This window comes from Scheffersomyces xylosifermentans (genome assembly GCF_036884685.1).
Source record: "Scheffersomyces xylosifermentans strain CBS 12540 chromosome Unknown RJT20scaffold_7, whole genome shotgun sequence".
NCBI lineage: Eukaryota > Fungi > Ascomycota > Pichiomycetes > Serinales > Debaryomycetaceae > Scheffersomyces > Scheffersomyces xylosifermentans.
In genome coordinates this window covers 1,118,730-1,142,514 of record NW_027042945.1, presented here as the reverse complement: position 1 = coordinate 1,142,514, position 23,785 = coordinate 1,118,730, and the positions used below count along the sequence as shown (strand labels likewise).

The 23,785-nt window shown below is 40.8% G+C and overlaps 10 protein-coding genes across 10 annotated transcripts; 3 read left to right on the top strand and 7 right to left on the bottom strand. All coding sequences in view use genetic code 12, as the record gives it.

The window, feature by feature from the left end:
* Window positions 1–43: 43 nt before the first annotated feature.
* CSM3 (Csm3p) lies at window positions 44–1,057 on the top strand. Its single transcript, XM_064920897.1, has one exon. The coding sequence runs from the start codon at window positions 94–96 to the stop codon at window positions 1,048–1,050; it is 957 nt and encodes a 318-aa protein (XP_064772646.1). The 5' UTR covers window positions 44–93; the 3' UTR covers window positions 1,051–1,057.
* Window positions 1,058–1,186: 129 nt separating this feature from the next.
* Window positions 1,187–2,647, bottom strand: RJT20DRAFT_136907 (uncharacterized protein; the record flags this gene model as incomplete). The annotated part of the gene is made up of 3 exons (XM_064918523.1): window positions 1,187–1,251; window positions 1,295–2,417; window positions 2,474–2,647. The coding sequence occupies 3 exons, from the start codon at window positions 2,645–2,647 to the stop codon at window positions 1,187–1,189; spliced, it is 1,362 nt and encodes a 453-aa protein (XP_064772645.1).
* Window positions 2,648–2,940: 293 nt separating this feature from the next.
* Window positions 2,941–4,436, bottom strand: RPN10 (proteasome regulatory particle base subunit). The gene has a single exon (XM_064920896.1). The coding sequence runs from the start codon at window positions 4,002–4,004 to the stop codon at window positions 3,162–3,164; it is 843 nt and encodes a 280-aa protein (XP_064772644.1). The 5' UTR covers window positions 4,005–4,436; the 3' UTR covers window positions 2,941–3,161.
* A 1,256-nt stretch (window positions 4,437–5,692) lies between these two features.
* Window positions 5,693–6,624, top strand: RJT20DRAFT_130709 (uncharacterized protein). Its single transcript, XM_064917814.1, has one exon. It carries the CDS (start codon window positions 6,105–6,107, stop codon window positions 6,591–6,593), a length of 489 nt encoding a protein of 162 aa, XP_064772643.1. The 5' UTR covers window positions 5,693–6,104; the 3' UTR covers window positions 6,594–6,624.
* ECM17 (sulfite reductase (NADPH) subunit beta) lies at window positions 6,625–11,316 on the bottom strand. The gene is made up of 2 exons (XM_064917813.1): window positions 11,197–11,316; window positions 6,625–11,015 (listed from the first exon to the last, which is right to left on the bottom strand). Exons 1-2 carry the CDS (start codon window positions 11,219–11,221, stop codon window positions 6,727–6,729), a joined length of 4,314 nt encoding a protein of 1,437 aa, XP_064772642.1. The 5' UTR covers window positions 11,222–11,316; the 3' UTR covers window positions 6,625–6,726.
* A 985-nt stretch (window positions 11,317–12,301) lies between these two features.
* FGR12 (Fgr12p) lies at window positions 12,302–13,090 on the bottom strand. The gene has a single exon (XM_064917812.1). It carries the CDS (start codon window positions 12,694–12,696, stop codon window positions 12,373–12,375), a length of 324 nt encoding a protein of 107 aa, XP_064772641.1. The 5' UTR covers window positions 12,697–13,090; the 3' UTR covers window positions 12,302–12,372.
* A 2,184-nt stretch (window positions 13,091–15,274) lies between these two features.
* On the top strand, window positions 15,275–17,393 carry ILV1 (threonine ammonia-lyase). The gene has a single exon (XM_064917811.1). It carries the CDS (start codon window positions 15,344–15,346, stop codon window positions 17,138–17,140), a length of 1,797 nt encoding a protein of 598 aa, XP_064772640.1. The 5' UTR covers window positions 15,275–15,343; the 3' UTR covers window positions 17,141–17,393.
* Window positions 17,394–17,413: 20 nt separating this feature from the next.
* Window positions 17,414–19,401, bottom strand: RJT20DRAFT_146596 (GTPase; the record flags this gene model as incomplete). Its single annotated transcript, XM_064918870.1, has 2 exons — window positions 17,414–19,306; window positions 19,375–19,401. The coding sequence occupies 2 exons, from the start codon at window positions 19,399–19,401 to the stop codon at window positions 17,414–17,416; spliced, it is 1,920 nt and encodes a 639-aa protein (XP_064772639.1).
* Window positions 19,402–20,326: 925 nt separating this feature from the next.
* Window positions 20,327–21,668, bottom strand: SER1 (O-phospho-L-serine:2-oxoglutarate transaminase). The gene has a single exon (XM_064920895.1). The coding sequence runs from the start codon at window positions 21,530–21,532 to the stop codon at window positions 20,348–20,350; it is 1,185 nt and encodes a 394-aa protein (XP_064772638.1). The 5' UTR covers window positions 21,533–21,668; the 3' UTR covers window positions 20,327–20,347.
* Window positions 21,669–22,219: 551 nt separating this feature from the next.
* MEC3 (Mec3p) lies at window positions 22,220–23,747 on the bottom strand. Its single transcript, XM_064920894.1, has one exon. It carries the CDS (start codon window positions 23,453–23,455, stop codon window positions 22,478–22,480), a length of 978 nt encoding a protein of 325 aa, XP_064772637.1. The 5' UTR covers window positions 23,456–23,747; the 3' UTR covers window positions 22,220–22,477.
* Between the last annotated feature and the right edge of the window lie 38 nt (window positions 23,748–23,785).

The window sequence follows — 23,785 nt, the reverse complement described above, 5'->3', positions numbered from 1 at the left end:
TTCTTTCTATTTACTTTTTCAGTTGAATAGGTGACTTTCTAGTGTCTCTTGTTGCTATAAGATAGTTGTTATATACCTAAACAACACAACAAAATGAGTGACGCAGCTCTCTTTGCAGAAGACTACGATGAACTAAACAACGCCGACAGCACTTCTCCGGTGGAAAATGAACAAAATGCCAACGGGAACAACCCCAACGACGAGGTTCTTGGTGAGATCAAACTCACCAAAAGATTGAAGATTGCAAAAATCGACAACGATAGAATATTCAACAAGCAATACGGATTGAATTACATAGTTAAAAACCATTCAAAACTTATAAGGACGCTAAAACGGAACGATAAAATGTTCCAGAAAAAAGCTGCCGATACGAACCGTAAACCGTCAAGTTCAGCCAAGAATGAACATGAATACAATAACCTTTCGGCAGTACTACAGTTTTACCAATTATGGTGCCATGGACTCTTTCCAAAGGCCAATTTCAAGGATTGCATTCACTTGGTGAGAGCGCTAGGTTCAAAGTCCCCTCAATTAAGGATATATAGACGTGAATTAATAGAAAGAGAGATCTACAAGTTAAAGGTGAAACAAGGGTTGGAAGAATCTAATAACGAACCTATGGCCGAGTCTAGCGAAATTCATATAGACGTGGAAAACAGCATAGCAGGAAATAGAACGACTAACCAAACAGATGAACCTAATTCAAATGACGATTTCATGAACCTGGAACCCTCTAATGGGTTATTTGTTGGAGATGATGACGAGGATGACTTATATCACACACCATCAACTTCAATGATTCAAAACAATACAGCTGTATCTGGTAAAATCGATACTACTCTCACAACCACTGGTACCGTCAGTGTACTTCCAGATGGTAATAATACCGCTGACATATCTGACGATGCATTTTCAGATGATGATGAGGCTTTCTTACTGGTTGTTTCAAAATCAAACGTTGAAGAGGAACCTACCATGGAAGAATTAGAAGAGTTTGAAAATGCTAGGGACGAAGAGGATATGGAATTATTAAGGGAGTTCGGAGTATAAGGTATACAAGCAAATCATGAAGTTATATAGATCTTTCTAAAAACACTGGCATGATTAAAGATGGTAGAAATCAACTCAGGTGAGAAATCAGATTCAACTGCTTCGTTGAATAATCCAATCAAATACCCCCCACTTCTCAAGTAAACGTCAATAACCTTCTTGTCTCGATCTCTGGTCTTCCTTGCAAGCCTAGAGTTGTGTCTAAAAAACGGCATAAGGACTCCTTTGTTGAACAGAGAATGACCCTTAGTGTTCTTGTATTCTACTCCAAACTCAGAGGTGAATGCATGATACAAGATATTATTGTCAAGATTAACTTGGGTATTTGGTGAACCACTCACTCCAATGATACGATTCATAAACTCATTTTCAGATTTTCCTTGCTTGACCAACTTATTAGCGTAACGATAGTTCTCAGCTTCTATTTTGACTTCATCAGCAGGAAAGAACTCCGATTGTATTTGATATGGCTCTGCTATTCTTATTTCAACAATATAAACCAAATTGATTTTGTAATGTACGGCAATAGAATTTGCCAAAGCTGTAGCGGCATTCTTTATGGAACCGATTTTGAATAGCTTGTCCCAGAGCATTTTCTCTTCCGCTCTCTTAGAAGCTATATTCTCGTTCTTGAGGAGCTTGACAAATCTGAAGGTATGATTTTGTGAATATGGACCACCAGAGCCATCCTTCTCAAACACAGTCATAAGCATTGATTTAGTGCTGGTAGCTCTCCCTAACTTCAATGTGAGATCATTTAATTCGTTATTCAATTGAGAATTATTATCAGTGGCCTTCTTGGAATTGCTTCTAACTTGCTCTATAGGAGTCTCCAATACTCCAATGATTTCTTTTGCAAAGTTTTGAAGCTTTTTGCAGCTTTCTTCTGGGAAACTGGGTTTAGCAAAAGCATCAAAGATGGACAAGACCCCAACAGCTTCACCGGTAGAAGCAATTAAAGGAACGCCACAGTAGAACTTAATGAAAGGTAATCCGGCAACAAAGGGATTCTGAGAAACTCTCCAGTCGGTTTTGGCATCCAAAAGTAAGAAATACCCCTGAGAGAGAATTGTGTGACAGTCTATTGAAGCACCTCTTGGTATTTCACTAACGTTCAACAGCGTGTCGACTTTGACGTAGGTTTTTGAATTCCCCACAATCGATATCGATACTCCTGTGACTTTGAACTCCTTTCTTAACCTTGAGAATGCTTTTTTGAAGATATTAGTTACATTCCAATGCTCTAACTTGAGATATTCATCAACTGACTTTCTTCGAAGCGCTTCATTGTAACACTCTGGTGCTTGCATGAAACCAGTGCTTTCCAAACATGGCGGGCAGGGAACTTTGGAAAGATTCCACTTTCCCTAAGGAACTGGTTAGAACTTTTCAAAGACCGTTGAAAACTGACTAAATTACATACCTTTGAATAAGCATCTAGGAAGTGTGCTTTCGTAAGAGGAATCGGAGTGAGTGTACTACCACCACTTAATTGGATATGAACAGTAGTAACTGCGCTTCTAGCAGTTTGTGCCTGAGGGTTATTTCTTCTATGCTTCTGAACCGAAGAACTAGGTTCTTTTGCCTGACCACTCATACCTTTGGTGCTAACCGCCAATGAACCAATCTCTTAAAGAAGAGTTTTCTAATCTTTTTGCAATCATATTTTTTTTGCAGACTAAATACGAGAATGGTAGCGCCATTTAACGTATAATACTATCAGATAAGAGTTGACTTGATTTATTTGATTTATATGATTTATCAATGAATACTCTGGTGAGTATGATGTTGTCTTAAGGTTGAGTTCAAATATGGTATATATATATATATATATAGAGTCGTAGAAGTCTTCCTTTTTTATAGATGCTTTAGGGAGTTATATTAGTTATTCTTCTTGTTCGTCCTTTAAATGCATGTGGTATTACATTACAGTTGTATTCTAAAAACTGATAGACACTTTAATTCATTACATCTACTTTATATTTGCTTCAATTAACGCAGTCTACAGGAAATAAAGGTTGCAAAGCTGCAAATAGTTTATATCATCGTATTCTTGTATGTTAATTACAAGAGACATTCTACTTCTTCTTCTACTACTGGAACCGGTACAATCACCACTTGGCATCTTCCATGTTGACATCTTTACCATCGTCCTTATCATCTGGCTGCTCTTTGCCCTCGTCAATCTTCTCCAACTCGGAAGGTGCCTCCTTCTGGGCTCTTTCGGCTGCTTCCCTCTCCTGTCTCGATTTCTCTTCCTCCAAGGAAAGTCTCAATGCTAATGCTAAGTCAGGATCCATGTTTGGATCGAGAATGTCGTTACCGGCTCCGAAGTCTCCAGCACCAAAGCCGAAATCTCCTCCACCCACATCGAAACCATTCTCGACAAGGATAGAAGAGGTTGCGACAACTTCATATAACAATCTTGGTCCAGGCGGGATGGTAACGAGATGTGAGTTGTCGTGGTTATTTATGACTGAGTGGAATTTCTCCAACTTGGCGGTGTTGATGGACTCTTCTCCGAAGTTTATAATATCTATGGCTACACTGTTTTTCTTCATTTTCTTAGCCAATTTCTCCAATTCTTTCTCTGATTCCTTGACAGGACTACCAACGAACACTATAATTCTTTGCAGTTGCACCTTGTTTTGACGGTGCTTCAATGCCAAGGCAGCGACCTGGATTCCACTAGAGAAGTGGTTTTCTCCCGAGATTTTCGTTTCATGTGCTCCAGACAATATTTTACCAAAGTCTGATGTCAAAGTGGACAACACCTGGGGCCCGCTACCTCCGTATGATAGTAAACCGACTGTGTTTTCTGGATTGGAGTTGACTTTGTTCTGGAAAATGATAGACGTGGCGGTCATTTGAGCCTCGTATCTTGTAGTCAAGTAGTCTCCGTTACGCATATACTCGGAGTTATCGATAGCGATCATTGTAGCCTCGAGAACCATCTTGTGTGTGTATTTTACTGCTGTGGTGTGGTGGTGATTACTGGTCTTTTCTGACGAGTTCTTTATGAGAACGGGGTGAGTAAAACGGTGAAAAACAGGACTTTTTTCTCGTTTTAAAGGAATAGCTGGGGTTAAGAGTGTGCCCAAAACAATATAACTAGTTTGTAGAAACCAATTCTGTGTTGAAGTACCCAATTGATATGATCACAAGCAACAGTTAGTAGTCAGCGTCTAAATGTATTGCCACCATAAAATGGGATCGTTGAGAAATGGAGAGTGTTCAGTGTGCAGGTGGTGAAGAAGTTAAAGAGAGGAAGTTAAAGAGAGGGTGAAGAATGCGAAGAAGGGAAAGATGTCGCGAATATTTGAGAGTGAGAGAGTGAGAGAGAGAGTGAGAGTGTCTGTGTGAAGAGTGAAGTGTGAGACTACGAGAGTGTGAGAGAGTGAGAGTGGGTTTCGTTTTCTATGGAGATATTCTGATATTCTATGGTAGGAGCACGACTCTGTATCTTTTTTGGGGAATAAGCGTTCTGTTTTTGTTTTTTTGTGTGCAAGTGAGTGAGTGGGTGAGTGAGTGAGTGTGTGTGGTGATTCACTGAGAGAAGAGAGTGGTTGCCAAAATGTGAACGGGTATGAGATTGTTGATGGTGTGTGGTGATGATGTGTGGTGATGATGTCTTGTGATGAGTTGTGATGTGTCTAATCTACTACATCGCCATGTTCATCTGTAAAGATAAACACTTACTTTGCCGGAGAGTTTTGTACTAGTCCACACTAATTTCTCTCCGTAGTAACGTCCCCAAGTTCCGATCTATAATATCTCTCATTAGTTAGTGAACTCGCTCAAACTCAATAAGTAGAATTTTAGGAATATATATCTACCTTAAAAGTTATGTGATGTTGTTGGTGATGTAGGAAAAGAGAGAAGGATATATGGTTCGGTGTGATACAATGAGTTGTATGTATGGTGCTTTAATGAGAGAGGAGAATAAAGGGAAAGTAAGAAATGAAGTAGATATGAAGGTGCTGGGAATGCCAATATGCCAATACCGAGTCGGCCGAGTAAGGAGAGAGCGGAATTAATCAATGAAGATGCCAAAAACGGGTAAGAAATTGCAATTGGTTTTATTGCGTTGTGAAGTGAAGACTGTTAAACCCAATTGATTCTTTGATTTAATAGATGTAAGTGTGTTTATTTGCTAACTATATTTGATAATAATGGAGAGAGATACATGGAAACAGCCAGAGAGAAAGAATAGCCGTGAGAGAGACTCATTGAGAGAATTCAGGGTATGCAATCAGAGAGAGAAAGCAGAGACAAAGCAGAGAGAGTGAGGGAATGTGTGCGATAGTGACAAAACAAGACGTAGACAGAGACAGAGACAGAGACAGAGACAGAGACAGAGACAGAGACAGAGACAGAGACAGAGACAAAGACAGAATCTCAAGTAGACACAGAAACTTATTCACATAAACTTATTCACATAAACATAGACACAGAGAACCACAGACTCAAACACAAACAAACACATACATATCCACACACACACATTAAAACTAGTAGACACAGATTACACTGGCCATGGCCAAAAGCAATGGTTAGTTGCAAATGTCTATATTTCTCCTACGACACACGACACAATACAACACACCCAATGCGACATTCGACATTCAACCTACGACATTCAACCCACGACATGATCTATTTGGATTTTTGGTTGTAAAAAGATCAAATGATTTATGGTTTTATATCTTCTTTTGATTCGTACAAGAAGAAAGGCCAATTCTATAAGATTGGTGTATGTGGAATACATTCGGCATAGATAGAGGAGTGACATTGCAACAAGTATTAGCGTTGGAACGGTGAATTTCCGAAAATTGGTTCATTAATTCAATTGATCATCTAAAACAACGAGAATCACAGAAGACAAAGGTAGAAACCTACCAAAAGCATCAGCTTAAGTTGTAAAATAGTAATAATTTTTACATAAAAGGAGTTCTAACAGTGTCAGTGTCATTGGCGTGGTTAATCTCATAAAATAGAACCTTCTTTCTACTTTCAATCCGTTTAATATACCCTTTAATACAACCCAACCAACAATGTCATACACCAAAGCAGAGAAAGAGAGAATAATACGACATCTCAACGAAGAGAAAGAAAGAGTAGAAGCTCACCTTGCAGGCGTTACCGAGAGAAGAGCAGCTACCGCCGAACAGAAAGTCCTCAGAAGATTAAACTCAGTCAGCGTTACCTTATGGAACGTAAAGATCAAAGATGCCTTGAAAGTCGAAAGAACCCACAGAACTACAGTGAAAAACCTCCTACTGGATATAACCGCTTTGAAGAGAGATCTGTCCACCATCGGATACAGTGTCTCTCATAACTCGTACAGTATCGGTAACCACACTTTAGCAAATGGTCTGGCCAGCGCTGCCTCAAATGGGCATAATACGTCTACGAATGGAAGACATGATTCCCACAGTGCCAATAACACTAGGCATTCCAGTAATTTGTCTCGTGACAGAAGTCGTCCTAACCACAACAACCACAAGGATACTTCTGGTAGGATATCCAAGAGCATACGATAGTAGAGCATACGAATGTAATGGTTACGGGTGTTAATAAATAATGTATCAATATAATGCAAGAACTATAAATAGGTATGTTGATAACAGTCAAAATTGTATAAAGTCATATTAAACAGATGCAGAAATTCTCCACTTAGGCATCCTCTGGGATGTCATCGTGGAAGTACTTACCTTCAGTGGTAGGTTTGATGATTCCTACTCTAATACAGAAATCACCGAAGAATTCGCCGTCTTCTCTCTCCAAACTCCATCTTCTGAACAAAGGCAATAAGATCTCCAAGATCTCATCTTCCTTGATGGAGTATCTATAGATCTTGTTCAATCTCTCACCGTGATGTCCACCACCCAATAACAAGTTGTAAGCACCGTACGCTTTACCAACCAATGCGACCTCAGCCAACCATGGTCTAGCACAACCGTTAGGACAACCAGTCATTCTCATAACGACAGAGTCATGTCTTAAACCGTACTCCTCCAATGAGCTCTCCAACTTGGTGATCAATTGTGGCATGTAACGCTCGGATTCAGCCATAGCCAATCCACAGGTTGGGAAAGCGACACATGAGGAAGAGGACAATCTCAATGCAGAGAAGTCAGTGTTGTCTAACTTGTATTGTGCCAACAAGGACTTGACATGTGCCAAATCAGCATCTTCGATCTTAGAAATGACGATATGTTGGTTACCTGTCAATCTGAATTCACCAGATCTTCCTCCAGCCAAGAATTCAGCAATTGCCTTTAAACCAGACTTTTGTGGCAACTCAGCAGTATCTTCAATTCTACCGTTTTCGATGAAAGCAGTGAAGTGATTGAGTCCAGTCTCATCCTTGCACCATCCAAAGTAGTCGATGTTGGACTCGATCTTGAAGTCTCTAGCTGGTTCAAATTTGAAGCCTAATAAGTCCTCAACCTTGCCCTTGAAAACCTCAACAGTTAAGTCGTCAATGGTGTACTTCAATCTTGCGTGCTTTCTGTTAGTTCTGTCACCGAAGTCTCTTTGAACAAGCATAATCTTTTCACAGGCCAAGTGAACCTTGTCCTTTGGAACATATCCGAACATGGAACCAGTTCTTGGGTATGTCTTCTTGTTGTTGTGCGTGGAACCCATACCACCACCGGCCATAAGGTTGAACCCGACGACTTCGTTATCAACGACAATGGCGATTAAGCCAATATCATGAGCATAAACATCAACATCGTTAAATGGTGGAACAGTAATCACAATCTTGAACTTTCTTGGTAAGTAAGTGTTACCATAAAGTGGTTCAACATCAGCCAAAGCATTACCAGCAACCAAGGTCTTAGTTTTGGTAGGTCCTTCTTTTCTGGTTTCCCAGTTTTCTTTGTCACCTGGCTTGTCACTTTCATCATCGCCCAGCAACCAAATCTCATGATAAGCAGTGGTGTTAGGCAACAAGTGCTCTGAGATCAAGCTACCAATTTTAGAGATTTGGGAGTGGACCTTGGCGTTGTGTGGCAAAGCAGAGACCATGACGTTTCTGTTAACATCACCACAGGCAGCTAATGTATCCATCAATGAAGCGTTCATACCTCTAATGGCTGGCTTCAAATTGTGTTTAACAACACCATGCAATTGGAAAGTGGCTCTGGTAGTGATCTTCAATGTACCGTTACCTCTGACGTCGGACAATTCGTTCATCTTCAAATATTGGTTAGGGGTTGCAATTCCACCTGGCAATCTGACACGGACCATGAAGGAGTAAGCTGGTTCAAAGCCTTGACTCTTACGTTCATCTCTGATATCACGATCATCTTGCATGTAGATACCATGGAATTTTGTCAATTGCTGGTCAACAGCACTGATAGAACCAGTGGATTGATCAAGCAAAGCCTCAGCAATAGTACCTCTCAAGAAGTTGGAACCGATCTTCATGTCTTCGTTGGTGATTGGCTTAGGCTCTTCAACACCTTCCACGTTGTCAACACCGAGAGCCTTCCAGATCTTTGGAATCCACTCGTTGAAGCCGGTAGAGAATCCGTCAGCGTCTTGGTCATCACCCAATCCGAGTTCAGCCAATTCTACACCACCATAAAGCTTCAACTTGGCATCCAAGTCCTTGGCTGGCTTATTATAGTAATGCTTATCTTCCTTTCTTGGCCAGTATTGAGAGTCACCTAATCCGAAAACAGAGTACTTAATAGTAGACAACTCCAAGTCGGTAGCGTTCTTCAAACCATCCCAGAATTGCTTACCGTTGGTAGGGAACTCACCTTGACCAGAAGTAGAAACAACGAAAACTATGTTGGTTTCAGTTGGCAAGTCTTCAATGGAAAGATCGTCCATAGATAATACAATGGATTTCAAACCTCTACCCAAAGCTTGTCTGTTAACCTTCTTAGCAATTCCTTCAGCATTACCACCATCAGAAGCAAATGCAACTGTCAATGGAGGTCCCGAGAGACCTTGAAGTAACTTGGCATAGGATTCATCAGCGATCTTTTGCTGTTGTTTTTTTACTTCGGAGTTGGCAGTAGCAGTCAAGTTTCTGGACAATTCCGGGTTCTTAGTGGCAAGTAAGGTCAACTTGTTTTCACGATCCAAGAAGGCCTTCAATTGTTTTCTCAAGTTAGAAGAATCTAATTTGAAGGAGTCGGCTTCGTTCTCGATACTTGGGTCATATCTATATAATGGCCAGTAACCAGTGTCAACAGCCTTCTTTGTCTCTTGCAAGATGGTCAATGTGTTATCAGTCTCCTTGTTGTATGGTAAGTAGGCCAAGACAATAGATGGACCGTTGAATTTTTCAGCTTCGATCAAAGCCTGTAATACTTGAGTGTATGAGGAGTAAATTGCAACAGAAGCGACATAAACATTACCATAGTTCATGGCGTATAAACCAACATCCTTCTTTCTGTTTCCATTGACAGCCTTACCGTCAGCCTTCTCTTGGTATGGCTCGGAATCAATGAGTAACATGTTAATATTCTTGCCAGAAGTAATTAAACTGTGTACACCAGAGGATCCCAAGTCATAAGACCAAGCATCAGAACCAATTAACCAGTTACTGTTGACCTTGAAGTATTCACTCAAGGAAAGTAAAGTACGTGCTACGGTTGTTTGTTCATCAGTCTTCAACAAGGAAATAATATCTTCGACCAACTTGTTGTCTACAGAACCGACGTCCTTGACTTGAACAAGCCATTTTGACAAGTACTCAATCAAGTTGGCATTATCAATGGTGTGGAAAGTGTTGTCTTGAACAGCTTGATAAACCACGTCAATTAAATGTTGTTGCTGTTCTTGATCGTACAAGAACGAACCGAAACCGAACTCAGGGTTGGATTCAAGTCCAATGGAATCAGCCAGGTACTCATTTAAGATGTTCAAGTTTGAACTGTTAACTTGGTTGAGAACCTTTAAGTACGCTTGCTCCAAGTGATATGCGCTTGCAACTGCCTTGGCGTGGTCATCAACACGTTGCTTGGAAGATTTAGTGGCCAATTCAGTGTTAACTTTACCAAAAGACAAGTTCTGGATTGGTGATTCAGATCTGACATTAGAAAGCAAGTTTGCAATGGTCAGTTGAAACTTGTCAGCCTTGATGTAGCCGAAGGTAGCAGCCACTATCTTAGTGAAATTTTTGAGGGTTTGGTACTTACTGTAGTCCTGGAAGAAGTCCAAAAGTAAAGGAGAAAACGACGAGGACGAAGTGCTCTGTTGAACCAAAGTGATTGTCTGTACAGATGATGGAATAATAGAGAGCAATTTCTTCAATTGGAATGGTTGGTATACCTTGACTGAAATTAACAAGGCGTTTTCCTTGTTAGCAGCTTCAATGAGTTCGTCGCTCACTTGACCCAAAAATAAGATAGAGTCCTTAGCTCTTGATGCTGTGTTCACAATTTGGAATGGAATGATATCGAACTCAGCAAAGATGGCCTCAGCGTCCAATTCATTAACGTCCTTAAGAAGAACATTGGATACCTTAGACTTTACTGTTTCGGTGCTCTTGTAGTTGGATGGAGCATAGAAGTGAAATACGGAAGTGTTAAATCTGGCAGCCAAGTTGTAAGCAGCCTTTGAGAAGTTGGAGGCTTCCTTAGCAGATTGGGAAATTAAAACTGGGTAGGATAAGTCTCTCAAGCCGGAAACAATGGAGTAATCGAAGTTGACAAGTTCGGCATGGGTAACTACTCTTGAAGTCTTGAAATACTGGGAAGACAAGAATGGCAAGTTCTTAAAGATGGTAGAACCGTTGGAGAAAACAGTGAGGAACTCTTGGTTTTCTTCTGTATCAACAATTTTTGTTGAAGCCAAAACATTCTCGATCTGGGAATATGGATCGTTGTTGTCTATCAATACATTGGCATCAGGAAAGAAGCTTGCGAACGATGACTCAACTGCCTTAGCAGGTTGAGTCACGAACACAGTGCCGCCGACGCTGCTAGCTACGGTAGCGACTAGAAAACGTTAGTAATTGGTGATTTCATGAGTTTTTCGTGACTTTTTCACTATCCAACCGGGCCAAATATCGATTTTTCACTTCCCTCGGCTCGTATCTAGAACCTTTAACAACCCCAGTATTTTCTGCTTTGGGGACCCATATCTCGCCCGTTGTGTGGTCTTATTCCGTGTACATACTGGCTTCTGTTTGGCTAGCACTCATCGTGAATAGTAGTCCTTTTACTCGACAACTGTCTCTAACAAGAATCACCAAAAAAAGAAGAATAACCACTAGTTATACATCATATGAATCACCTCTGAAAATCTCAATTGCTGAAAAAAAAATCGATTCTGATAGTGGGGCTGTCTGCAGGTGTCTATAATATAAGATCGCTATCAGACCATTGCACGTGACATTTGATAATAGAGATGTAAGGGCCGGTATTGGTGCATGGGATGGAGATGGGATGGTTGTGTGTAGTAGGAGAGTGGGGAGGAGGGATGGGGGAAGAACAATGAGGGAACAAGACAAGAAAGTGAAGAAAAGAGACAGAGACGAGATGGAAAAGTCACGTGGAATCGGCACATTGGGTGTGAAATGGTTGTGAATAGGTTCCTGTTAGGGATGGGCTGGTGCATGGTGTGCTATTTGATGTCTATAGTAAGAGGTGGTGTGTGTTGATGTCCATGTGCTTTTCAAAGCCCTAACAGCGGGCCGGCCTTTGGGATGAGATTTTGCAGCTAAAGGTGGTAAGCAGGTGGAAACCGGGTTTCATTGGCAGACCAAAAATGAGACATGCAAAATGGGCTGTGGGAAGCAAACCCCCAAAGATGTTGCAATAGTTTCCGAAATATCAACAGTGGTGGAAGAAGCAAAAAAAGGGGAGATTAAGAGGTAAGTTTCCCACCGTTTTGAGTTTTGAAAGTATTGGTTGAATATGGATGAAGGGAGCTTCTTTGCCATGTATGGGAAGGAATGCTCTATTTCTTATGACATATGGAATAAAATCGGTTCGGGCCGGCCATTGATATGCCCATTTTGTGCAAGCCTCCCGCCGTATGTTGATTGCGAATTTTGGGGCAATTATGACATTGTGTGATGGCTAGTAACATGTAAGGTGATATCCTGGTACCGTTTGGTCTCTCGTGTTCGTTCCTTAACCCATTATATTCCATGCGTTCAGACCTTTAGTAGGTCAAAAGCAAAACGAGATTGAAGAAATTAACCCATCCTAATTCAATATGATTCTAATAATTCATTCAGAAGAGGTGATATAAAAATTAAATTACTTATTATTATTATTATTATTATTATTATTATTATTATCAGAAGCTAGCACTTTCAAACTTAATGAATGTGTTATAACATTATCTTTAGTATGGAGCAAACCTTTGCAGCCCTCTAACATTATCTATAATTGGTCCACCCAAGTGCTCCAGTTCTTCTGCACACTCTCTTTTGGGTCCTCTGGGCCAAGCTCTCTTGGATCTCATATTTATCTTCCCGAAACAGGACTTTCGTGGGACAAATTTATGGTAATCAGTATTGTCTAGGTCAGTTTTAATATTAGTGTAAGCTTTGTATATCGATAGCGGGTACCAGGAAGACAGTAATCTGGAATAGTCTCTTTTGTGGATCTCATTTGCTATCCTCAATCTTCTTTGGTAGACTGTTTCCAGGAGATACCTGTCTTGCATCTTGAATTCGTCCAATACCGTCTTCTTTACAGAATCACTGATCTTTCTTGCATTAAGATTTTGGACTTTCAAACTGAAGACATCATAGTTAGCTGTCGTAGTTGTATCATCCACTGGCCATGAATAGACTCTAGCTTCGACATAAGTGTACTGTGGCTGCACGAATAGCTCTTGTAAATCATTGGAAGTAGACTTCTCTTCTTCAGCACAGTATTCTGGAGCAATTGGGGCTTCTTTGTCTATTGGACTTATAGTGAAGTGAGATGAATCACTGGCGCCCAATGTAGCGGTAGCGTTAGGAGAATTATCGTGGTCAATAGGGGAAATTATCTCTTGCTTGACTAAGTTTATTTCAAATGGGTTGAATACTCTGGGAATAGATTGGGAAAGAAATGGCAATTGTGACAAGTTAATATTGGCATGTGGGTCTATGACATTTGGATGTATGGGCAGTTCTCTCCAATATTGTTCTATTAATTCGTCAATGTTCTCCAAAGGTAAGGGATTTGGGGGTACTGGTGCCGTGGAATCCATCATGGTAGTCAAGGTAAAGCACTCTTCATCTAAGCCAAGGTCCATTCCGGCCATAGGATTGTTTAGCGCCATTGTGGTTGGGAAAGCAAATGTGTCTGTAGCATCAGTTTCGTAGCCGTGAAGTGCTTCTGACAGGGTCGAAGTCTTCGAAAGCGATGAGTTACTAGATAATGTAGGAGATGAACTCTTTCTGCCGTCTTCTGTGTTAGAGGATGAAGTTGGTGTTTTGACGCCTAAAGCAAAGGTATTAGAATTGTAATTCATTTCGCAAGGAGCAAATGGAACCAAAAAGACACGAAAGAAGAGATGTCAAATGAAAAAGGTAACTTTCTTGAATAAGACTAGAAACAACCTCTTATAAGGTAGCAGTAACGGATAAACTATACGAGCAAGGAATAATATTATGCTTATCTACTAATTGGGCGTATCTTGGTTTCTGGTGATATGCCATTTGCAGCCAAAAATAGGCGTAGACCACAGGCCAGGCCTGGGATTCAACCCCACAGGGAAACGGAAATTTCCTAGGTGCTATTCCTTCTAGAGTAAGTTTATGCTGCTTGATTCTTAAGAAAGCAACTGCAAAGCAAAACTAGAGTCACGGGGGTCCCATCATCCTTAAAATTGGACAGCATTTCATGCTAGCGAGACGGCTTTATCCCCTTTGTATATTAAAAGCTCACCAGAAACGCAATTCCTAGAGCGAAAAGGAGTAAGTACAAGCTAGATCATGCAAGTGGAGGTCATTAACATTTGAAGAGATTAGGAGTTCAAAGTTATCCTGGTATCCCGTCTGTGGTCAGCATATTCTCCAACAATTGACTATGTTACACTAGAACCATGACATCATTGCACCATTTCATCAAAGGCATGAATGTTCTCAAATAGGAAGTTGCAACATCAAGTCGCATTTGATTGAAGTGGCTAGAAGAGGTAGAATAAGAGGTGACAGTAGATTTCAGAATGCGGTATGTTCTTCTTGTAGTAGTAGTAGTAGTAGATGGTGAGAGGAGAGAAAAGGAGAGGAGAATTAAGAAGAAGTGGGGTGAAATGTTAAGCAGTACAGAGGTCGTTGAAGATGCTTAAAATGCCGTGGACTTTTAGGTTAAAAGCGCATTTATTGGATTATGCCCGTACCTTACTGGGAGAGAATGATTTATTCTTCCTTAGCTTGAAGCAAAATAAGCCAAAATCTAGTAGAGTTAGTGAAAATAACGTTTACTACATCATTTAATGCTGGAAGATATTAAATGGGAAAGCCAGAGCACAAGCCAGAGGACAAGCCCGAAGTGAAATCTTTTGTGCTTCTCCTATATCCAACCAGTCTTTCTCTAAATCAAATTCATACATTTCCAAGTCTCATTTGTTAAAATCTCACGATTTTACTTCACCACCCTTCTTTCTTCTAATTCTTCTAACTCTTCTAACTCTTCTTCATCATCTTCTTCATCATCATCGTCACCTTCTTCCTACTGTTCCAATAATGTCGCATGGAACCCAAAGTCTCTCACTTTTTCTCTCCCTCGCTCTCGCTCTCTCTTTCAGTTTCTCTCTTTTTGTCTCTTTTGTCTCCCACATATAAACCTACACATAACCCACTTCTCCATCTACAAAAGGTCTTTCATATCGACACTTATTTTTTATGTCTCCATCCTGTAACTGCTTTCATATATGCCATCCCAGCAGATTATCCCGACTAAGACACATCTCCAGATATGCCCGTAAATGCACATCAGAACACGAAATAAATCCATAAAAACGACCGAGAATCTCCATACAACAAATAGTACAGACTAAGTAAACCCCCATTGATTTTACTCATTTTTTACCCAAATTTCCTGAAAACTGACATTTACACCACTACCACTAACTCAACCAAGAATATCAAATAAAATAACCATTTTATCCACCTCCATAACTCCATTGATCAACCACAACCAAATGGTCGGATCTCGCGCCGAATCTCATCCCACCCTCGGAACGCAAGTATGAATCATTTCGGTTTCTCCAGACTGAAAAATTACCATTTGTTGAACCACTTCTTTGGAGTTTATTGGTTATTTGAGGAAGGTACAAGTGGTTGTTTGACTTCATACTCGAGCAAACACAGAAGATCATGTTCAAGTCCAAGACTGTGCTTTTTGGCGCAACAAGGGCTGCTGGTTCGCAAGTATGGCGAGTTCTGGCTGCGGTGAAAATTCAATCTTCCATAAGATTGGCTTCTACGGCTACTACAACAACGACAACAACGACAACTGCTGGTAATGCCATTGGGACAACGTCTTCGGTGGACTCCAGCAAGGCAAAGTCCATAACTCCTCGCGAGAAATGGCCAGAATTACTCGACACCGACTTCAACGAAGAAGGCGACCCGGACTATATCAAGTTGATCTTGACTTCAAGAGTATACGATGTCGTAGAAAGAGCTGGTACTCCACTCACTCATGCCATAAATTTGTCCCACAAGTGTAACTCTAACATCTACTTGAAGAGAGAAGACTTGCTTCCTGTGTTTTCCTTCAAATTGCGTGGTGCTTATAACATGATAGCCCATTTGCATTCAAACTCCAAAGCTCCAATAACTGGAGTCATAGCATGCTCTGCTGGTAACCATGCTCAAGGTGTAGCGTATTCGGCTTCAAGATTGAAGATTCCAAGCACCATTGTCATGCCCACTGCTACGCCTTCGATTAAATACTCAAATGTGTCTCGTTTGGGTTCCCAGGTGGTATTATACGGAGACGACTTTGATTCTGCCAAGCTGGAATGTGCCCGTTTGAGTTCGTTGAATAACTTAACTGATATTCCTCCTTTTAACCATCCTTATGTCATTGCTGGTCAAGGTACCATTGCATTGGAAATCACAAGACAGTTGCGTTTAGACAAGTTGAATGCCCTCTTTGTACCTGTAGGTGGAGGAGGTCTCATTGCCGGTGTAGCAGTGTATTTGAAGAAGATTGCTCCTCATGTCAAAATCATTGGTGTAGAAACTTATGATGCCGATGCTTTATACCAATCGCTTGAAGCCAAGAAGCTGGTTACCTTGGACCTGGTTGGAGTTTTCGCTGATGGTACTGCTGTCAAGGTTTTGGGAGATGAAACCTGGAAAATCTGTGAAAATTTGGTAGACGAAGTCGTTAGAGTATCTACTGACGAGTTATGTGCTGCCATTAAGGACATTTTCGAGGATACTAGATCCATTACTGAACCTTCCGGTGCATTATCTGTTGCTGGTTTGAAGAAGTACATCCAACAGCATCCTGAAATCGACCACAGAAACAAGACTTATGTTCCAGTCTTGAGTGGTGCCAATATGAACTTCGACAGATTGAGATTCGTCAGCGAAAGAGCTGTTCTAGGTGAAGGCAAGGAAGTTTCTTTGGTGGTCACTATTCCAGATCAGCCCGGTGAGTTCTCCAAGTTGCAAACCATCATTAACCCCAGAGCTATCACTGAATTCTCATATAGATATGGTGGTAAAGAAGCCAACATTTTCGTGTCTTTCAATGTCATTGACAAGGAAAAGGAATTAGCTTCTATTATAGAAACTATGACAGAAAATGACTATGAAGTAGTTGACATCTCTGATAACGAATTGGCCAAGACTCACGGTCGTTACTTGGTAGGTGGTAAGTCCAGTGGAGGCAAGGCAACACACGAGAGGTTATACACCTTCGAATTCCCAGAGAAACCCGGTGCATTATTCAACTTCTTGCAAGCATTGAAATCAGATTGGGACATCACCTTGTTCCACTACAGAAACCATGGCCATGACGTTGGTAAGATCTTATGTGGATTCTTCCTTCCAGAAGGTACAGCAGAAGAAGATTTCCAAGATTTCTTGACTCAAATTGGATACAGCTTTGTTGATGAGTCTGAAAACATTGTCTACAAGAAGTTCTTGAAGAACTGAGTATGTGAGTACGACTAGCCAAGCTATTAGGCTATGGAAAGCAGTCGGTCTCTTCGAGTCATCTAAAAGCCATTAACGTTAAAAGCAGTGCGTTCTCTTTGAGTCATCTAAGTCATTAACGTTTGTTTGGGGATTGAAGTATTGGAATGAATAGAATATCATCATTACAAAGATTGGATTACACTTCGTCGATTACAGTTCGTTATTTGTCAATGAATATAAATATATATACAAGTATTAAGATTAAAGATTAAATCCCTGTTAATTAAAATGCTAATCATTACGACGTAAGAAGGCCTGGTAGGCATCATTACCAATGTTAACTCTGCCCGCTGCCTTCATCTGCTTCTTACCCTCCTTCTGTCTCTCCAACAACTTCTTGTATCTAGATATGTCTGCAGCATGAAGCTTCTGGGTCACATCCTTTCTCTTCGCTTTAATGGTCTCTCTGGCGACAACCTTGTTGTTGACCTTCGCTTGGATCACCACTTCGAATAATTGGAACCGAAGGAACTTCTTGAAACGGGTGACATACTCCTTACCTCTTGACTGCGCCTGAGAACGGTGTAAAATGGTGGTCAAGGCATCTTGAGGCTCTCCATTGACACATAGCTCCATCTTGACTATGTCAGACCTTCTATAGCCAGCATCTTCGTAGTCTAGAGATGCATATCCTTTGGTACAACCTTTGAGCTGACCAAAGAAGTCTTCAACTAACTGTGCCATTGGAAGTTCGAACTTAAGTAACACCTGGCCAGTATTCAAGTACTCTATTTCTTTCTGTATTCCTCTGTTATTAAGGCATAAGGTCATCACCGTTCCGACGTATTCTCCAGGAACACTCATAATGGCATGGACATATGGTTCCATATACTGTTCAACGTTCACTTGTCCCTTGGCATCAGGAAAACCATCAGGGTTGGTAATGATCTCTTCTGTTCCATTTCTATATACAATTTTGTATGGAACAGTTGGGGCCGTCAAGATGATCTTGGCTCCATATTCGTTTTCTAATCTCTCCTTGAACACAGAGGCATGTAATGAGCCCAAGAATCCAAGACGCCAACCAAGGCCCAAAGCATTCGAAGTCTCTTTCTCAAGATGGACAGATCTATCATTCAATACCAAGTTCTGCATTTGATCGTCCATTACGTTGAATTCGGCACCGTCAGCTGGAAAAGCTCCCAAGAAGACCATTGGTTTAGGTTCTTCGAAGCCAGGTAATGGTTCTAATCCCTCGTGTTTTCCGTATTGAAAGAAGGTATCTCCTACTAGAGCTTCTCTCGGGTTTCTCATTCCAGGCACCAAGTATGCAACTTGACCTGCTTTGATCTGATACATGGGCATCTTGTCTGGGTACATGATACCCACCTCCTTCACTTCATAGACTTTGTCTGTATGGGCAGACAAGATCTTCATTCCTTTCTTCATCTTTCCATCCACTACATGGACTAACAGGACTACTCCCAAGTACGGATCGTGCCAGGAGTCAACCAAAAGAGCCTTAAGTGGCTTATTTTCATCTCCAGTCGGTGCTGGAATATTCTTAATAACCAGCGGTATGATTGAACTGACATTAAGTCCAGTTTTTGCACTAACGGCTATACAATCGTCTCGGGATAACTCAAATGTCTCTTCCACTTGATCCATGGCTCGGGGTATATTTGCCAGGTCCAAGTCGATTTTGTTGATAATGGGGATCAATTTCAATCCCATGCTATATGCCAAGTAGAAGTTGGCCACAGTTTGGGCTTGAACACCCTGGGAAGCATCTACCAAAAGAAGTGCTCCTCCACATGAAGCGTATGATCGCGATACTTCAGCTCTGAAGTCTACATGTCCTGGAGTATCCACCAAATGCAATAGGTAATCTTCACCGGTTTCGGGATCTTTGTGGATCATTGACACTGTCTGAGCCTTGACGGTAATACCTCTTTCTCTTTCTACGTCCAACTTGTCCAAGACTTGCTTGTTCTCACCTGGTTGTATAACGCCAGTTTCCTCCAACAAACGGTCGGAAAGAGTCGACTTTCCGTGGTCAACATGTGCTACGATACTGAAATTCCGGTAGTTTTCTATTGGAATACGGGAGATTCGCTCCTGAATGTCCTTTCTGTAGCTTTCTTTGTTGAGAATGATCTTCTTCTCTTCATTTGAAAGAACTCTCTTCGCAGCAGACGGCGAAGCATATTTCACTCCAGACGAACCAAAACACCTTGAAAACAATTTTAAACTCGCCTGATACAAGCAATGACTCCCATAATGCCAATTACTCGGCCACGTCCTTATTATCATTCTGTAGACCCTATTTTTCACCGTACGAATGAAAGGAAAGAACCATCAGCAAAGAAATTTTGCACGATTTTCAGCACGAATTTTGTGCGGAGGAAAAGTCGTTTGGTGAGATTGATGGAGATGGAGATGGGGTGGAGTTCTGGGTGAGTTTTGGTGGTAAATGAGTGAACTAAGAAGTTAGTATGGGTTTATAGGAGATGAAGATGATACTGGAGAAGTTTGGTGTAATTTGGAAGAAAAGTGGTTATTTTACATTGCCCTATATGAAGTTATTTCGTGGGGAATGTCCATTTTTCATAAAATTATAGTGATTATCCACTATGAAGAGTAGAGATGGGGGTAGAGGAATGGGTGGAAATTAATTTTTATAGAGAAATGATGGTACAGGTTAGTTCGCCAGAAAGTGTGGAATACAGTTAATCCAGTTAAAATTGGAAAAATGTGTGTTTACACCTTCCTTGGGAGTCCCAGCAATTGCTGCAAAATCCGGAAATGTGCTTATAGCACTTTTTTGCGGCAAGATGAGTTTTATGATTATATGGATAATTGAATAGTACACCTTTCTTGAAACTGGTTTCCTAGCATTAGAACTGCTTTGTTAAAGCTGTGTCTACATGATATCCGTCTTATGGGTCTTTACCACTTCCAATGGTTGAAAACCAGCTACTCCTCAGAGTGGTATTATACTATCAATGCTGGTTATTGTTTTACCAATTTCAATTTGAATTCAGGAATACTCTATCTTTTTGTAAATTTCACATATCCAGAAAATCATTCAATATTATTATATGTTGTTGTTTTTGTTGTTGTTGTTTTCGTTGTTGTTGTTATTGCTATTATTATTGTTATTATTATATATTATGATCACTAAAATATACCAATGACTCCTCTTCCTCTCCCATTTTGCACACTCTACTTCGAGTTCTCCTTGGCGAACTTGGTAACAAAATCAACCAAAATCTTGACACTGTCCAAAGTAACAGCATTATAGATAGAAGCTCTCATACCACCAACAGATCTATGGCCCTTCAAACCAGTCAACTTGAGTTCGGCAGCTTCCTTGATGAACTTGGCTTCGAGCTCCTCGTTAGGAAGTGTGAAAACAACGTTCATGTTGGAACGGACTGCTGGATTGTGGACAGGCAACGAATAGAATCCAGGGAAGCTGGTCAAAGCATCGTATAAGATTTTGGCCTTCTCCTCGTTGATCTTCTGAATAGCAGCAACTCCACCGTTATCGATTAATCTCTTGGTCACCAACTGTAAGATGTGACATGTGAAAATCGGAATTGTGTTGTAAGCGGAATTGTTCTTCACTACAGTTGGGTAGTGGAAAGCAATTGGCAGCAAAGGAATCCCGTACGATTTCAATTCGTCGTCGGTTGGTTGTTCCAATAACGACTTCTTAATGATATAGATGGTCAAACCGGCCAATCCGATGTTCTTCTGAGCACCTGCCATGATCAAACCATACTTGCTAATATCAAGTTTCTTGGATAAGATATTGGAAGACATGTCTGCTACCAATTCCACGCCTTCTGGCAAGTATTCTTCCGATGGAACGTCCTTAAATTCGTTTCCATTCACAGTTTCGTTGTCACATATGTACAAAAAAGCGGTATCCTTGGCAATTGGCTTCCATTCCGAGTATGGAGGAATATCACCAAACTTCTTGTCTTTAGTGTTGACTACGATATCAACTTCAAACCCCAATCTTTGGGCTTCTTCCGAAGACTTCTTGGACCATGAACCTGTCACGGCGTAAGCTGCTCTTCCGACCTTTCCACCGTGTCTCTTGGCGTAATTGGCTATCAAGTTGTATACAATCGAAGAGAACCCCGTGGTTCCTCCTCCTTGCATAAAGAACACTTCATGAGTATCTGGGATGTTCAATAACTGTGATAAGTTAGCTTTGGTGTCATCAATGACCTTAATTGCGGGCTTGGAACGATGCGAGATTTCTCCAATGCCAACAGCGTCGCCCTGGTAGCTGATAAGATCGTATGCTGCTTCTTGAAGAACATCCGTTGGAAGAGCTGCTGGTCCAGCTCCGAAATAATGGGGTTCTTCACGGTTTAAAGTCTTTATTGGGGCCATTATGGGAGTGAAAAATTGGGGGAAAACGCTGAAAAATCGAAATTTGAAACGTTGGGGGTGTAAAAGCGATACCTATCCTTGTATATATGTATCCAATGGCAAATGACAAAGCAATTAGTATGACTAACAAACAAGAAAACACCATAAAACTTGAAATTGAAAAATTCAGAATTTCCGTATAATGAGTGAGATCCGGTGGTAGGATGCCGGCGATGACTCTTAATCACGAGGGTGCGCAGTTGGGGACAGCGGGGGAGTCAGCAACAAAGAGAATTATGAAGTTAAATTGGCGACCAGAGTAAAAATGTCGTCGGAAAGTCGCGCATATGTCGTTGATAAATGTCGCTGGGAAAAACTGACTTGAATGGTATGGAAACCACCCGTGCCGCAATAACAAGGCACGGAGTAATAGCTGCAAAATGTCCCCATATTTGACTTCTGGAATAGGGACTTATAGTATCATATGATATAGCAGAAAGCTTCCTGCCAGCGAGTATATGCTGAGATAGTTATAAATAGGATTCAGCTTCAGTTTGGTTCAATAATGCGGAGTTTCTCATATAGAATATGAAGTACATTACTTGGTGTACTCTACAATAGCTATGACCCCCGTTCCGTAACCGTTGGGTTGTGGCCAATGGAAGAAGGGGCCAGAAAGAAGGATCTAGAGGATTTGTTGTGTTTCTGTGAATTAGTTAGTGAACCCACTCTTCATCACTTAGTTTAAAATTAATAGCCATCTCTTCGTCTTTATAAGTATAAATATATTTCAATTTGTTTGCAATAAGACGCTGTGCAACACAGCAACAAGTCTTATTCCATCCTCTATAACAGCTTTAATAATACAATAGATGCAATGCAATGCAATAGATGATAATATGCCCAAGGTTAGATAAAAGTGAAGTTCTCTTTCGAGTCCCTGATACATTATTCACTCCCCTCCTCCTAATAATCATGTGGGTTCCGAACACGAAGACCATTGATGTAATAAATGATTTCAACATCTTCAGAATCATCAAGTAGACAATGCAATACACAATCTCTAGGTGTAATAAGGAACACAACCGTTTTGCAACTGGCAACAATCTTCGATGCCATTTGCCAATCCTTTAACTTGACTGTAATCTCCTTATCTTCGTATTGATTATCCTCATCAATATCTTCAGAATTCACCGAGTTTTGAACTAATGATACACGAAGCGACTCTCCTGCCAAGTTGGTTCTTATTGGCTTTTGCACGTCAATCTTATCGTTCCAACTGATCGTGACTCTATATTTTCCCTCTTCTTCTAGCACAAATCCCAAAAACCCACCGCCTCTTCTACTTGCCTTAATTGTTAATGTTTCGTTATTGGATGCCTTCTTAAACTTGTCAAGTCTCTTGTATGTGGAAACAAACTCATTGGGTAATTTCATTATGAGTTCTACATCGGTAAGCTCTGGTTCCTTTAGTAGCATCATGTCATGGGTGTTCTTCAAGATCTTCACCGGGATCCTAAACGTATGATTAATGGTATTGGAATTAGCGTTTACATTGGCATAGAAAAGCGCCAAAGACGCAGTTCTTCCATTACCTGTATTCGTTCCTTGCCCGCCAGCCGAGTCCTTTCTCTGGAGTCGTATATTAAGCCCTTCACTGTTGGCTCTATCGAAATTCCGTAGAGTCTGGAGAAGCAACTCCAAGTTGATCTCCAACAGAATTGTATTATCTCGTAAACTCTGGATTTCTATGTGGTCGAATATGGATGAAATCTGGAGATTACACCAAACTTGCGGTTCTTGGGTCAAAGATTGCCCATTTACCAGTATTACGTAGAGTTTCTCGGGCGTAAACCTCAAGGTGACAAACTTCCTCAAAGGATTAATCAATGAGAGTGTAGTCTTTAAGGTTTCTGTGTTCTGAGTTCTTAATTTTAGCTTCATTATCGTAATTTTCTTCAGAAACCAGCACTTGAAATGAAATTACAAACCTCAATTACACCTAAATACACCAATTATACCACCTTTTACCCAATTATTGCAGCTATTCTCGGACTTTCTTAACTTCTTCCCCAACGCGTTCCTCTCACTAAATAATTTTTCACTTCCACCACGACGATGGCACTGGGATTTCTCGATACTACTGCAAGCAAACAGGTCAATAACCGCCGATTCTTGACGAACTCCGAGCAATTCCACCGGATACCTTGTTTAAAACTATAGCCCGAGTCTCAGGTATCGATTACTGCAAAAAAGAGTCCCAAACCTCTGGTT